General features: G+C 39.1%; 1 protein-coding gene across 1 annotated transcript in view; it reads left to right on the top strand.

Annotated features, from left to right (window-relative positions):
- CD109 (CD109 molecule) overlaps window positions 1-15921 on the top strand; it is a 78431-nt gene extending 62510 nt beyond the window's left edge. Inside the window, 6 exon segments of the mRNA XM_075707895.1 lie at window positions 776-931; window positions 1017-1082; window positions 7950-8086; window positions 12299-12455; window positions 12873-12975; window positions 15731-15921. Of these exon segments, the coding sequence (XP_075564010.1) occupies window positions 776-931; window positions 1017-1082; window positions 7950-8086; window positions 12299-12455; window positions 12873-12975; window positions 15731-15921 (810 nt within the window).
- Window positions 15922-16213: the final 292 nt, after the last annotated feature.

Below are 16213 nucleotides of genomic sequence, written 5' to 3'. Positions count from 1 at the left end.
AAATAGTAGATGTTAAAATTCTCATTCACTAAACTGTGCTGGACCAAATGTTCAAAAACTGCCTCTTATGTTCAAAACCTGGAGAGCTAAGCCTGCAATCATACAGAAAGACAAACAAAAAATATTTTTTTATATATATAAAATAATGTGCTTATAAGCATATTCTGCAGTGGTTAAACAATTGCACAAAACCTTTTGATCAAATGTGGAGTATAAAAACTAGGCTGAACCCCTTTGAAATTGTTGCCAGGGTCTGATAAAACCTCGTTTCAGGCTTTTTTTAAGTAAATGTTCATAGTTTTTCAGACCTATAGCTTTTGCTTCAGTGATCAAGGTACCCTGAATAACTCCTGTGCAGAACTGGATATTTAATGCATAGTCACTAAATAAATCTAGAAAGTAGCAGTATCATTACTTTCCTCATTGGCTTTCTCTTCACAGTCTATGTGGTGTGTGATTCTGACTGTTGTGTCTACTGGCGTGTCAGGTCTTCCACATACCTTGCACAAGAGGAAAACTTCCTTAGCTGGCTCCCACCTCATTCTCCATTGCATGCCACAGTAGCTAACTTGTTGTCCTGTTGTCCCTGTGCTGGGATCCTTCATGCCAATGGAATCCCAATGGGAATGTGGAGGTGGCTGCATGAGGACTCCATCATAATCAACAAATGGGACAATGCAGGGACTGTGAGCTCCCCAAGGCATGGCCTGTACACAGGTAGTTCACTGTGCAGGCTTCTTCTGTTTAATACAGAAGGATTTGTTTCTCTCAACAGGACACAGTGGTGGCTCTGCAAGCCTTGAGTCTATTCGCAACAGTCACTACTGCAAGCAAAACAGAAATGGATGTGACAGTGACAGCACCTTCTTTGGAAACACCAGAAACATTTTCAATTGATACTCGAAACCGTTTTCTGCTTCAGACCAAGGAGGTACTGTAGAAAGTGAGGAATGCTTTTGTAAAGTCTGCTGACTGAAAGTACTTTGAAAATACTGTTTTACTCATCTTTCTTTCAGATTGCCGCTGTACAACCAATGACAATTACAGTGACAGCGGAGGGAACAGGATTTGCTGTCTTTCAGGTACGCAGTGCAGTTATTCTTGCTAAAGATATGCTCTCTATAAGGAAGGTATAGTTTGGAAGCTTTATAAAACATGTTAATAAGAACAATCTTCTGAAATGTCTTAAATCAGTACCAAAGCACTTTACTAATTGAAGAATGCTGTGAACCAAATATTGTGTGAATGGACATGTTCACGTGATTGTTTATGCCCAGTGGCCTGGCCTTTTAAGTGCTGCTGGATGATTGACAATTCTGGGGCACTTCCATGGGCCAGAGCCGTATCAAAGCAGCCCTGTCCTCTGTAAATATTTATGCAAACCCTAAATAGCCTTTTTATGCTTTTCAACTACTTGTTCTTCCCCCATATCAGAGATTATGTTCTGAAGAAATTCCGTGTCCAGGATTTTCTCTAACCATATGAGAAATATCATGTGAGAAGACGACAGTATTGGATCTGATTTGATATGGCCACTAATGGGTCTCCCTTCCCTGCTGTCCTGTCCATGATAGTGGCTTAGAACCACACAGGTGAAAGAGAATAACTTTGAAAAGCTATGGATAATACAGAAATATTAGTCTCTGAGCATGAGAGACTCATTTTATTGGAAGTATATAGATAAACTCATAATTGCTGAGTGTATTGCAAAACCAGAGTGAGTTCCTACTAGACTCCTTCTAGTCATATTTTGGAAAACTGAACTTAGGCTGCCTTTAATGGTCTCAAAGTTTTGTGCCAGGTCAGATTCCTTCTCAAGTTCCTTCCAACCTGACCTTCACTTCAGTGTTCTTGTGCATCTGGGAAACAAAAAAGCATGGTGATGGTTGGTAAATACATTTTTGGATAAAAGACCTTCACAGAGAAATCTTCACAGCTGCCTGTCAGCAGTGAACAGCAGCTAGAGATACACCTTATTGATTCAGCACCAGTCTGCAAAACCTGCAGTGCCATAAATCATGACCCGTGTTTATTAATTCCCAGAAGTACAAATGAAGTTTACAGCAAAGTTCAAAAATTTCAGAGGATAGTTTAGATTCAGACCTGCAAGCCAAGATAGGAATGAACATCTCAGCAGGACTGCGTTCACACATCTGTGGTTTCAGTGTGTGTGTGTGTATGTGGAATGTAACAAACTGGGGCTCCAGAACAGTTAAGACTACTTAAACTTACTCATTGTTGAGAAATACTCCCTGATATTAAGTCAACTAATTTGTCAGGCAAGCTGATCAAAAACTTTTCAGCAAATTGTTTCTTGCTGGAAGATGCTAATCTGTTGAAGTGAATGCCTTTTGTGGAAGCACACTAGTTCCAATTAGGCTTTTGCCAGCAAGAAAATTTCACATACAAACCGGCATGTCTGGTGAAGACTGAGCAGAAGTCTTCCACCCAGAATAGCCAGTAGTTGACTCTGTGATTAGAGGGCTCCTTGGGGGTGTATAGCACCATGGTTTATGTTTCTGATTTGTTGTATGAACATGCAAATGTGCTCCCAAACAGCTAGTGTTCAAGAACCAATGCCAGGTTATCTTCTTCATTTAGGTCACTGTGCTGTTGCCTTTTTTCCTGCAGCTTTGAGTCAGAGATGCTGTGACTTGATTCAAAATATTGTACTTAACATACTGGAGTATCTTCTCCAAAACCTTTTCTTTGCTGGGATATATTCTTTCCGTCTGCTTCTTTGGCAGGTCTGGTATTCTAAAAGAAAGAGCACTGATGCCATTTGAATGAGATTTCTCTTTTTCCCAGACACAAGCTAGATCTGGGTCGCATTTAATAAATTAGATAGCATATGACACTGTGATCACATTTCTTCAGCTGGGTTTCATTGTCTTAGGCCCGCCAAAGTACAGTGGTGAGATTCACTGTTCTGGGATTTGACTTCCTGACCAAATGTAGCATGTCAAAACAGTAATTCATTTAAATATCACAAAACACAAGATTCGGTCCATTAATGGAAAAGGCTGCTTTCCCAACAGAATGGATTCTTAGGAAAAAAGCCCTTATTTTTCTGTGAAATCTCACTGTGTGTGCGAGTTGGCAGTGCATTCACTCTGGACCCTGCAGGATCTCATAAAATGTATTTATTTTGGATAGTATAATTGCAAAAGCAGACATTTACTTGTAGCTTTGTGGTCCTGCTGTCAACAAAGTCTCCTAGCTCATCCCTTCATTATGTGGGCACATACTGTCATAGAATCATTTAGGTTGGAAAAGACCTTTAAGATCATCGAGTCCAACCGTAAACCTAACACTGCCAAGTCCACCATTAAACCATGTCCCTAAGTGCCAGATGACCTAAGACACTGACTCTGCAAGAGGAAAGAGATTGTAGGGTTAGGATATATGAAAGGCACTCTAGAGAAGGGAGTCGAAGAAGCGATCTTCCCTAGGTGACCTGCTGAAAGTCTTGGAAGAAACACCTCTCTGCTGTCTGGAACCACTGTGAACTGGGCTTGGCAAATGCCTCAAAAATTTGGCATGGCCCATGCCTTCTGGATGGAAGGAAAATGCCACTGAAATCCAGGACTAGCAATGAGGGGAGGGTGGGCAGGCTCAAGGAGGATGGGTATGGGCAAAGTGGATAAGTGAACAAGATCTCCCTGATCTCCCGGTCATATATAGAGAGGGAGTGAGGAAAAAAGTGAGAATTACCTGTTACTTGTTGCTGAAACACATGGACTGTTTTTTCCACTCAGTGTATTTTTACTAGACTTAGGCAAGGGACTGAATGTTATTCAGTGTGATGGTACTGAAAAAGGTACGCTGCGAAATGCACACATATTTTCTTTGTCACAATTTGAGTGGATACTAAGTAGTCAAAGAGGGGCAGAAAAATATTGGAGATGATTTCATTGAATTCATGCCCTTGGTCAAGCACATTTGTGCTGCTAGTTGAAGAACAAAAAGGATAAGGAAAGAGACATTGATTAGGGCATTATAAATGAGTCATGTTTTTTTGAAACGTAGTTCACTTGATTGGGTCAGGTACTATTACAAGCATCTCTCTCATGCAGAAGATTATCTTCTCGTTTTCTCTTTTTGGTCCTCTTACCAGAGCTGGTTGCAATATGACAAGACTGGACCAGTTTTGCCTTTCGCTTTGGCAGCTGCTTCTTAAAAGGGTGAAGAAGAAATGCAGTTGCTCGTTTTGTTAATTTAATGCTAGTTTCTGTATAATAGCCTTCTGTCCCCAAAGTAAGAGTGTATAAAGAAGGCAGCTTTAATTAAACTGTGTTGTGAAAAAGATTTTTCCTTCATTGTCATGAGAAATCAGGAAAGGAAATTCAGACCATAACAGCAATAACTTATGCCATAAAAATACTAGCTGATTGACCTGTTCAGTATGTGGTTTCAGACATCCTGCATTGGCAGTAAATTCCCATTCATTGGCTTTATCTGGCAAAAGTTAAAACAGCTTTGTTTCTGTGATGACAGATCTTTGAGGCACTGCCAGCTTGTCTTTACCAAACTTTCTGCATGCCTTTAACTGGCAGGCTTTCTAAATTGGCTTCATCCTTGGTACTGCCGTCTCCTGCGGAGCAGTTTTACAGGATAAATCTTCACTGTTGCACCGTGGTTGTCCTGAGCGCCTGTACAGGATTGGCTCTGTACTCATACAGCATGCTAAATTCAGCAATGCAGGGCACGGCAATGGCAATCGTGTGTAGATTGAAAGAAAGAGCATAACTTTCATGTCAAGGAGTGAGAGACGTAACAGCAAAAGCAAAAATCAGAAATTAAAGACTCCTCTGTTTGCACAGTCTTGCTGGCCTATAACTGACTTGCTAACCTATAACTTGGACAAGCCCCTGTCATACCTTGAAATTTGGACTGACAGTTTTCCATTTGCTGCCAGAAAATGTTGTAAAGGGACTGTGATTTTCCAGAAACGCTCTTCATTCTCTTTTCCTTAGCCAAGCAAAGTGCATGTTGGGGTCTTGCAAGGGGAGCTATTTGAGCCACTTTCTGATAATCTTTCTACCAAAATCAAAGAAGATCCCCCCCCTGCCCTGCCATTTGTTTTATCTTGATGACTAAAGGAACAGGTAGTGATTATTTGGATGCAAAAACTGTATGCAAACTTACTGTTCTGTCGTTGGTGAAAATCACTGTTTCACCAAATAATGCCAACTATTCTTTGATAGTAGATTTTTTTCTTAGTTTCTTGAAGAATTTGATTTTGTCTTTCTAAGGTTTTGAAAGTTGAGCTTTCTGATTCATCACACTGAAGTGCTGAGTCAGCAACCCATTCCCTTGTCCTTTGTCAGAGGTGGTGTCCCATTTGTGCCACAGCAAAGGGATGCTGCAGTTGCCATCAACGTCACATTGGGTGTTAATCAGCCTGAAGCACCTTAGAATGTTTTCTCAAAGTTAAATTTAATTTTTGGTGTCTTTTATTGGGTATAGGTACACGAGTATGCTAGAGCAGGTGTGCTGGGACAACTGATATACTTCATTATGCTGTATCCCATAGCGGCCAGTAGAGAGAGGATGACCAATGAAGGCTACTAGACAGGGCAAGCATGAAGTGATATCTCACTGGTATATCCTCTTGGCCTTCACCAGTTTGCAACACAGGACCTTCCCAATGCACAGGTCATCTCTGTGTGCTCTCTCTGGCTTGGTAGATATTTCCTGATAGCTTTTTTTCCTTCCATAAATGAACGAAAAACTTTTTAAATATTTCTAAGCTTTTAAGAACCACAGCTTCTTGCAGCAAGTAGTTCTGCAGATAATGGTGTATTGCATGAAGAAGCACTACCTCTTTCTCCTCTTGAGTCTGCTCCCCTAGTTCTTGTGTTTGGAAAGAAGGCATAAGAGGGACTCTGTTGGGTCAGAGCAAAGCTCAGTCTAGCCCAATGTTCTGTTTTCCACAACAGCCAGAGGTGGATGCTCAGGAGGGAGTATAAGATAAATACATGTAATATACTACCTGACTGTCTTCCACCTCTTACCATGTATTATTCAAAACCTTCAGCTGGAGATAGTTTCTGCGGGCTTAGAAAATTTTGACTCCATGAAGTTGTCTATTTTGCCCTTGAATGCTTGTACAGTTTAGTATCTGCGGCATCTTGTGGGCAGGAATTCCACAGTTTAATCTTGCATTGCATGAGAAGCTGTTTCCTTCATCTTTCCCATGCAGGTCATTATTCTGTAGACCTTTACTGTGTCCTTCTTCCAACTTACCTGTTTATGGCTGATTTTTCATCTTTTTTACCATTTCTTAAATGGTAAACATATCTGGTAGTAATCAGTTCAAAACCCATTATTATGTTCATAAAAATTCTTTCATTCTGCAACTCTTTGCAGTAATCCTAGTCTTTACTACCTCAAATACATTAGTATAATCAGCAAACTTTATCACATCAGATTTACCCTGTTTTCTACATCATGTATGGATGTGTTTAACGCTGGTCACCCAGCACAGATTAGTTTAGGACTCCGCTCCTTTCATGTATGAACATTCATTCCTACCCTCTATTCCTGTCTTTTAACAGCCCTTTATCCCTTGGCAGCTTCTCTTGTTCCGGTACCTTTGGCTAATAATCTTCCTAACCAGCTACATGCCAATGTAACATCCAGGTAGCTTATATTAGACAGAGCTCCGTTGTCCACATTTTTTCATTTGATTTGGGTAGCTGGTGGGTTTATAGCAACAACCTATTATCCAACATGTCATATTTACTTATTTATCCAATAATTTGACTCTTTATTATAGTTTTGACTGTGTTTTCTGGTACAGATACCAAGTTTACTTGATATCCACAGTTCTCTAGACCCCCAGTACTCTTGTAAAAATTGCTGTTGCACTTGTCATCCTCCAGTCTGGTACCAAGGCAGCTTTAAAGAAACACTGCAGGTAATGATTCATCTGTTTCTTTACCTCATCAAGTTCAATTCTGTAGGCAGTACAGCCTGGTTTTTTACGGCATAATTTTCTGTCGTGGCTGATAATGTGAGAGTACTCACTGGTTGCTCAATTCCAGCTCCAGCATTTCTGCTTTGGCTGTTGGCATTGGTAATTTTACAGGATATTGAGATAATCAGGCTATCTCCTAATTATTCAGATCTCTTTTAAGGGCTTGTGGTTTTACCACTTTTCTACCACTGTTTCAAGCATCTTATACACATCTACACTAGAAGAATTGGAAACTTCAAACTGTGCCTAACAGATGAGCTTATTTTGTATTAATGTTACTGTCTTCCATTGGACATCCAGTTATACTTCCTTGCTTGGCTCACTTAGCACAGCGTGGCAGTTGTTGAGCAGAAAGAGTGAAAGCTCTGTCCTTGAGGCAGACTGATGACTGTAGCTTTGTCTTTGCAGAGATGAACCAGCTGATGAAATTACTTACTTAACTGCAAGAAAACTGTTGTTCTGAGCTTGGAGTAGCATGCTATTCCTCATCTGTTTTGAGTGTATGTATGCTATGACATGAAGACTGAAGACAAATTCTGGACATACGCTATGTATTTGCTGTTCCTCTGCTTTCATACACAGCCTGTCTCTTTTAACCCAGTGGGTGTCAGTCTCTGAAGTTTGCCTTTATTCATCCCATTTCACACTGTCAGGAAGTAGCTGCACACATTATAAACCAGCAGACAGCAACTAGGGAGAAAATTGCTGGTTGTCCTGGAGCTCCCTTGTGTTTGCCTCAGTTGTGTCCTGCTAATTGCATTGGTGCTGCTGCATTACCAAGTGTTCGGAAAGGATATTTCTTTCAGAGAATTCCTGTAAATCTCATGTGTGCAACTGTCAAATACAAGGCCATGTATCCTGTCTCATGTGAGCACTCCTCTGGCGTTAGACTGTTACAAACGTAGTGTTTTAACCACACAGATTTGCTTTATGCATGTCATCTAATGCCTCTACTTGCAATCCACAGCTCAATGTTATTTACAACACAAAACACACTGATCAGAGGCTCAGATCTGTCCGAAAACAAGAAGCCTTTGACTTGAATGTTGATGTAAAGGATGACAAAGACGATAAAAACCATTTGACCTTGAATGTGTGCACAAGGTAGGTAATTCAGTTGGAGCATCTCATACACCTCTTTGTCTGTACAGCTTTAAAATGATTTAAAATGAGCTGAATTACCCCTTTGTTTGTGTGGAGTTGCTAATGTATGGGATATAAACATATAACTAAAGAGAATAAAAGAATTTGTAAAAATGGGTGTAGTTAAACTAAGAAGCAATTCATAAGTCAATAAATAGAGTGATAGATCTTTTGTGCAAAATTGTTGCTGGCCAGGTCATATTTTTTTACTGGTATGCATAAAGATAGTGGTACCCTAAATGACAGAGGGATATTCAAGAGTTTGTGTGAAATACAAAAAAACCCTTAAAGGCTCTTCGGAGCAAGTGCTGCTTAGCTGTATGGAGAGCTGTGGACAGACTTGAAAATGGAACCGATGTCTTCCACATTCTAACTTCTAGTAACAGACTGTGACAACTGCCCATTACTCTTTACCTTTCATGAACAGAATGCTTTGCTTTGATCTAGAAATAGATACTTCTTTTTTTTTTGTAAAAAGAGAAGGAAGTTCTGAAGTGCTGAAAACACCATGCAATAGAAGTAATCATTCTTTGGTCATGTCTGTTAATAAACTTTGCTTGGAACAATTTTGGCAGGAGTCAAAATCCATGTTTACATAATGATAAATTCAGCTGGGGTTTTGTCTTATTTTGCAAGTATCTTTGTGGTCTTTCATTTACCAATATGCCTTACAGTTGTGAATTTGGTAATACAATATAATGTAAGCATCATTCTAGAGTTGAAAGAGGTGATGAGTTTTTTGGCCAGTCTAATTCTATTCTTTCTGCTGAATAAGGGAGGGAGGGGTGCATCTAGGATGATGTTTCTTGTTCAGTAAACACCTACTAAGAACTGAACTCAGAGTGCTGAAGCATCATCTCAGAGACCACAGAACAGCCACCAGATGTTACCTGGATGGAATTTGGATCAGATGAGAACAGGTGACATTGAACAGTCATATTGTGTATTCCTACGTCAGCCAGTCATTAGACCAAGTTGTTTCTCTGCTTTGCTGCCTCATTTTTACTTGCTGTGAAAGTGTTTATACATGTATTTAAAAGAAATATATGAAGTTGTTTGTTCTCTGGCAATTTCTTCAGTATGCACTTCTTATTGTACTTAGAGCACTGCATATTTCACAGAAAACCCGATGGGACATTATATCTACATATATTTATGTTTTTTATCTTCTATCTTTTATTATATACAAGAATGTTGAGATGACTACATTCTTTGTATTTTACGATTTCATCTGTTTGTGAATACTTCCTCTAGAAACACTTTTTTCTTCTTGTGATATTACAATGGGTTCCTTGTAAATGCAAGATTTGCAAAGTACCACCTGATCTGCCATGATTACTCTTGCATTCCTTTCCTCCACATCCTCTTTTTGTTATTTATTTAAACTTTAAACACCATATGCCTAGAACTAATTTTATGCTCTGCCTACCACAAGGAGCTGTGACTGGAGATGGAGCCTCTAGGTGACACCATCATACTAATAATCAGCTATAGCGAATATGATTTCAGTACAGAGAGGATTGATTTAATTTGGGAAATAGTCAGCAGGCACAAAGCCAGAGCCCTGTTTTTATGTGTTTCTGGTAACCAATTCAGTGATACAGATGGTGGGCAGGGACACTAGAATACATGAGAGCTCTTGAAATAGAATGAGCTTTTTCTCTTTAAAAGTTTTCTATGAAGTGTCAACAGCTTTCTAAAGTCTAGCACAAACTCCTGACAAGTAAAAGGCTTACATGATGGGTCTGGGATAAGTCTTGGCTGAGCATTCTGATTTTCTAGCTAAGACCTTTGGCTCAGGAATACAGACAGGAAGGGCTTCATCCCTCTGGGAAGGCTCTAGGGTGATGATGTTTTAATTGTAAAGTATTCAAATGATAGGGGAAAAATCTAGTGGCATTATAAAACTGCCCCAGGAGAGTATTTGGAACATTAAGATCCATCAACTCATCATGGAAAGTGGACTGGTATAAGTTCTAGTAAATCCATGTTTCTATTCTTTAGGCTGAGACTTTGTCTCTGGTTGCTTGGCTTGGTAGACTAGTCATCCTCTTCTTTTTCCCCCTATATATTGTATATAATATATGCATTATCTGTATTAAATTCCTGAATTAGTTTAAAGTTGGTCCACTCATAATCTTTACAGTGTGATGTGGCTTTCTGGTAGAGAAACCAAGTAGGCAAATACAGAAAGACTGCTGAAATCTCAACCAGTTTAGCTAGCTGTGGGTATGCATAGTCAGGTAATGGAGGCTGCAGCTTCGCAATTTTTTTCTTTCTCTAATCTGCAGAATATTCTGCCTTCTTTCAACCGGCTTGATAGTGATTGGCCATGGTCATCTCAACTGGGTATCATTTATGACACTGGGACAGATAATGTCTCATTCAAATTGAACTGATTCTTGGTTAGAGGAGCTAACTCACTGTCTGAGAGGCAAATCCCCAGGGCTGCCGCTTTCTTCTCTGGTTGGTCTTGTTGCCCGCATACCATTTCCAGGCATGGGAAGCTGATTGCTGATGGTTCTACTCGCTCTCTTGTTTATGCTTTCTGCCTACACTAGCTTGGTATTTATTTTCTCCTCTTTGCATCATCTATGAGAGAGTCTCACACAGATCTCATGTTGCTGAAGAGCTGAAACATAAAATTCAATTCAAAAGGTTCTCAGTTCTCTTCGGGTACAAGTTTCAAGTCTTCTTTCATTCTCTTACTGGTCATTCTTCTTGCATAGTGATTTTTTTTCTTTTTTAGGAGACTATGGAGTTGAAGAGATGATACCAGGAGCCACCCCTAAGGCTGTCTGTCTTCTTTGTTAAGACAGCCAGATCCTCATAACTTCTAGGGATATATCTTACTCACTTCTTGACAATACCAAGCTGGTTTGGTTACCTGTTGGTATTTTGGTAGCATCCCAGGCTGGCTAGACAGCTTGGGTATTTTCCTCCCCTCTTATTGGTAATTATGCAGAAATAATTACATCCAGTTCCAATTCAGTTATTTGTTTTCAATAGCATCTGCTTTGGCACAGCACATCATCCAACAGATGGTTTCATTTGTTTCTAATCTCATGAGCCAACTGAAGTCAGCAGTTGTGCTGTATTTCTTTCAAAGTCATATCTGCGTTCAATCAGCCATGCTGCCAGGCTTAACAGCATTGCTTTGAAAGCAAGCCTTCCCTTTTTTAAACCATCCAGGTCTACAAAGAAACAGTTTTATCCAATTACTTTCAACTACTGTCAAACCTTCAAAATGAGGTTTGGAGACACTTCTATTCTATTATAACAATAATCATTGACCCTCCATGCCAAGGGCAGGAAACCTCTTCTGCCACCTACTTTGTTTAAAGCAATACAATCTTTTGCAGGTCATTTAAGTATCACTTGTAGCACAGAACACCATAAATATATTTTGCTAGTTCTGCTGTGCACCATAGTATGTAAGGCTTGCTCAAAAGAGCACAGCTTTTTAGTCCAGCATCTGATTCTCATATTGGAAGAATATGTAATAATAAGTATTATTTAGGAAAAAAGAAAGAACTCAACTTATTAAACCTTCTTTTTCCAAAACTGGATGAATAACATGGCTATGCATTTTAAAACTCAACCTTTGAGAAATAATCTGATGATGACTTTGTTAACGGAACCATCAATCTCTATGAAGGAAATATGAAAAGATTTGGGAGACATTTTTGGTGTATACCTTTATCTCACCCTCCAAAAATGAATAAAAGCAAAACAATCCGTCCATAAGAGGAAATATGTATATTTCAGTTCAAGAGTTCCTACAACAGTTTCTTAATTACTTCTTTTGAAACGTGTTTAATTGCAGTATTTCCTGCATATTTGTGATGTAAACCTGCACATATATGGAAACCTGGCACCTGATGCCAATGGAAAGCTCCTAGTGGTGTCAGTGTAGTCTCTCATATGGTTTATGTACTGTAGTTCTCTCAGTGCTAAACCTGCTTTTGCATATGTAGTTGAAATTATCAAGCAGAATAATAGAGAAATCAATTCTTAACTCTTCATCATTAGAAATTTTCTTGTGGGCATTTTGTTCCATTTGTTTCTTAAGTATTCTTAAGCAGTATTGCTTCCATGGTTGGGATTTAAGTCTTTGGAGAGTGGACTACTGTATTTCTACTAAAAGTTTCTTTGTCTCTGTGTTTTGGAAAGGTACTTGGGTTCTGGCACAGCTCCCAGTAGTGGTATGGTCCTCATGGAGGTTGGCTTACTCAGTGGTTTCTCTGTGTCACCAGATTTCATTCCATTAGACAATAGAGTTAAGAAGATGGAAAAGGACAATGGAAAAGTCAACCTATACTTAGACTCTGTAAGTTGAAAATAACAAAGAAATGTGTTTGTAGTGATGTTAATCTTGACTCTGCCATTGTTTGGTTTAAAATTGAAAAGACATTATGGATTGTATTTGGGGAAGTCAACACCTGCTATTCACATTGAATTAATAGTTCCACTGTTTTTAGTGGGACTGATTGGGTAGGTACAACTCAGTTATATTTGTAAGGGGTTTCTAGATTAAGCCTCTTAAAAATCATATATAAGAAGGTAGACCTTTCAAGAAGTCTGTAATTCGGCCAAAATAACTACAAATGAAATAAGTATCTTTATATGCATCCTGACTCCAAGTCTTTAGAAATGAAGGGGACTACCACTGAGCTAGAATTCCTTACCTCTTCCATGAAACCCCCATCACCAGACTTCTCAGGATGTTTCTCTTATGTTTTTCTAGCTAAATGAAACACAGGTTTGTGTGGATATTCCGGCTGTGAGAGACTTCAAAGTGGCAAATATCCAAGATGCTTCAGTGACTATAGTGGATTACTATGAACCTAGTAAGTGTCAGTCATTCCAAATGGATCTTAGTGATTCAGAAGTTTAAAAGAAAGTTTATTTTTGTGGAAATAGGGCAAATTATAGTGAAGAGAAAGCCACATTGCACTGAAATTTACTTTTTTCATTGAACTGCTGCCTTTTTGGACACTGACATGCCAAATATTCTAACAAATAGTAGTGTTTTTCCATATACATGTTTACTGTCCTAATGGGTTGGTTCCTCAGCTGGTGTGAATTGTCATAACTTAATTGTCAGCTGGTATAAATGGGCTTCAATCTGGCCCAATGTGTTCCCAAAACTACCAAAATGAAGCAGGAACTTCACTGTGGTTCACTTACCAAGTTAATGATTATCTTTCAAGTGTCTTTTTCATCTGTTTCTTATTTAATCTAAGAGTCCTTCACTGGAGAAAATGCCAGTGTTTTGGTTGTATAGTTATGTAAAAAAGATGTACCTGGGAAAAACAGTTTCAAAGTTTTCTGATTTGTTTTTGGTTGGGTTTTTGGTGGTTGGTTTTTTTTTTTTTTATAGAGTGTGTTTTAGAGAAAGGCAGCAATGTACAAAGCTCTTGGGCAAAATAAAAGCAAAGAAAGATTACAAGCTGCTGGAGAAGATATTAGAGTGGTTTTCATTACACCAGCCAGCTGAAACATTATTAAGGATTTGGGCTTGGTTTGAGATAAGCATAAAAAAGTTTTATAGGCAATTATCTTCACACTGGTTTGTTTTAGCACAAGACAGAAGGCAACCAAATATGCTATGATGTGTTCTACTTTAGCTAGGTGAAGATCACATTTATTCTATGTAGGCTGAAATGTTTGTTCAATCACAGAAGTTTAAACTAAAATAGAATCATAGAATGCTTTGGGTTGGAAGGGACCTTTAGAGGTCATCTAGCCCAACCCCCCTGCAGTAAGCAGGGACAGCCTTAACCAGATCAAGTTGCTCAGAGCCCCATCCAACCTGACCTTGAATGTTTCTAGGGATGGGGCCTCCACTACGTCTCTGGGCAACCTGTTCCAGTGCCTCACCACCCTCCCTGTAAAAAATTTCTTCCTTATATCCAGCCTAAATCTACCCTCCTTTAGGGTAGATAGGAAATTAGCAGATGTAACAAAACTGTCCATTAACCTAGAGCATGTTTTAAGTCCTAGTGGCTTAACAAATTAAAGTAATTTTTATTTGAGAAAAACACATAACACTTAGAATCTATGGCCAAAATGAATTTCCACATGCTGCAATGACTAGGAGAAGAGGTCAGGACCTATTTTTTTGTAAGAATCCTGTTAGATAGGCTAATGAATACGTGTATAAAAAAGTCACATATAAATGCACATGTGTAAATACTTTTATTCTGTTTAAATACATCTAGTGTCTATAAATTCTCAATACATCAATATTAATTTAAAGATATTAATATCCATAAGGACTAAAATTTGTATGATGTAATCAGTGCTGCAATAGAAGGCTTCAACTTTAAGAAAAAGATTGCTTCAAATATTATTTTACAAGACACCATTCCTATTACTATTTAGCACAGACATATTATTGGTCAACATATATACATATGCCATGATTCTGAGTTCTTCTGAAAGAACTCCTTCCTATCTAATACAGGAACATGCTTTTATTTTAATCTATTATTTTCCATCACTCTCATAGCTGGTGACCCAAGCTGCAGGTGTATATTTTATGTGATGGTGGCAGTAAGATTCACGTCATATTCAGAGCTCGGCGATGTCTAAGGATTCCTCATGCTCTCGCATTTATCAAAAAGTTACATCTGTGTGGCAGATGTTACAGCTGGTATAGGTATAAGAACTGGGTTGGATGCCAATATAGCAGTGCCAACAAGGAGATCTGCCAGGGTTAATATACACAGCTGCTCAGCATGTTCAAATGACTGTGCTGCTTCTCTTACCTGACTTGGTTCAGAGCTAGTTGGGTGTCACTGTTGGGTAAGCATTATGCCCCATAAAGATGCATCTTCTATTTTTATTTTTTAAAAATCTTGAGGCTTGAAAAGAAACTGAATATAATTTCAGTTAAAAAATACTACTAATAAAAAAAGAAAGTACAGTGTCCCTAGTTGGAATGACAACCTTCAAACCACAAAACCCACTATGGGAATGAAACTTCACAAAAGCTTGTTCTGTCAGCAATTACCATACACTGATGTTTTTGAAATGAATATGGCTTTCCAGGCTTCTAGTCTGTTCAGGTCTGTAGCAACCCTTCAGGAAACTGGGGAGCAAAATACAGGAGCAGGAGGTAGGTGAGGTGGGCAGTCCCAGATTCAGGAAGCTGAAGCTCCCAAACATAATAGTGAGAGAGAAAGCGTCAGTTGTGAGAGACCTAGCTCTCAAATGTCATAGCCAGTAACCTGCCAGGTAAAGCATCCCGATTCCTTTGTCAGGGGGGTTACTGCGTAGGTAGGGGCAAAATTCCTTTTAAAATGTTTGACCGAGGTTTCTGAACAGATTGGGTCTGACAGTTGAGATTGAGTCTATGAAAGTGTGCCTTTCACTAAGCATTTGCCTGAATGATAATGAGAACGTTTTGATGTTTTGGGAAAAGAACAAAGATGAATGCTTAGGCTTAAACACCCACCACTCTGGGAAGTATTTTGCAGTGTATGATGAGATCTGCATCAGAGTTTAGTGCATCCTTTAAAAATGCTTTCTTTGTGAAGGTAATTTGTTGGTCAGTTCTCAGAAGTTCATTGACTAATGTTAACTAACCTTTCTGAACAGGGAGAAGAGCGGTGAGAAGCTACAATTCAGCAGTAATGCAAAGTATAACCCCTTGTGACTTCTGTGAAAGTGATTGCAGTCTTTGCCACCGAGATGGTTCTCCAGCCTTGCTTCAGCACTCTTCGTTGGCCTCCTTGTTCTGTGTGCTATTTGTCCTCCATGTAAACTTGCTGTGCGGTTGGGTGCTGTAAAAGGAAACAGATTATGTTTCACATCTGAGGTTTCCATAAATTATCCAAAGAAAATTTTATGTTCAGATACCAGCCCGTCTTTAGTGATTACAGTGACCAAACTCCTGCTGCGTTTGGGGAGAGCTGGGCTGGCCCATATGGTAAATTTCTGGCTGTGCCAGAAAAATTCTTTAAGTGTCTGCTGGAAAAACTTTCCAAGTGTTAGTTTCATACTGAAGTTATTTTCTGAAGAAGCACAGAGTTAACCAAGAAAGCAGTCTGAGAAAATACAAACCTAGCTCCATGTTTCCAC

Source organism: Pelecanus crispus, chromosome 3 (genome assembly GCF_030463565.1).
Source record: "Pelecanus crispus isolate bPelCri1 chromosome 3, bPelCri1.pri, whole genome shotgun sequence".
Classification (NCBI taxonomy): domain Eukaryota; kingdom Metazoa; phylum Chordata; class Aves; order Pelecaniformes; family Pelecanidae; genus Pelecanus; species Pelecanus crispus.
Note: the sequence above shows the minus strand (reverse complement) of the source record. Positions and strands in the feature narration are given on the sequence as shown.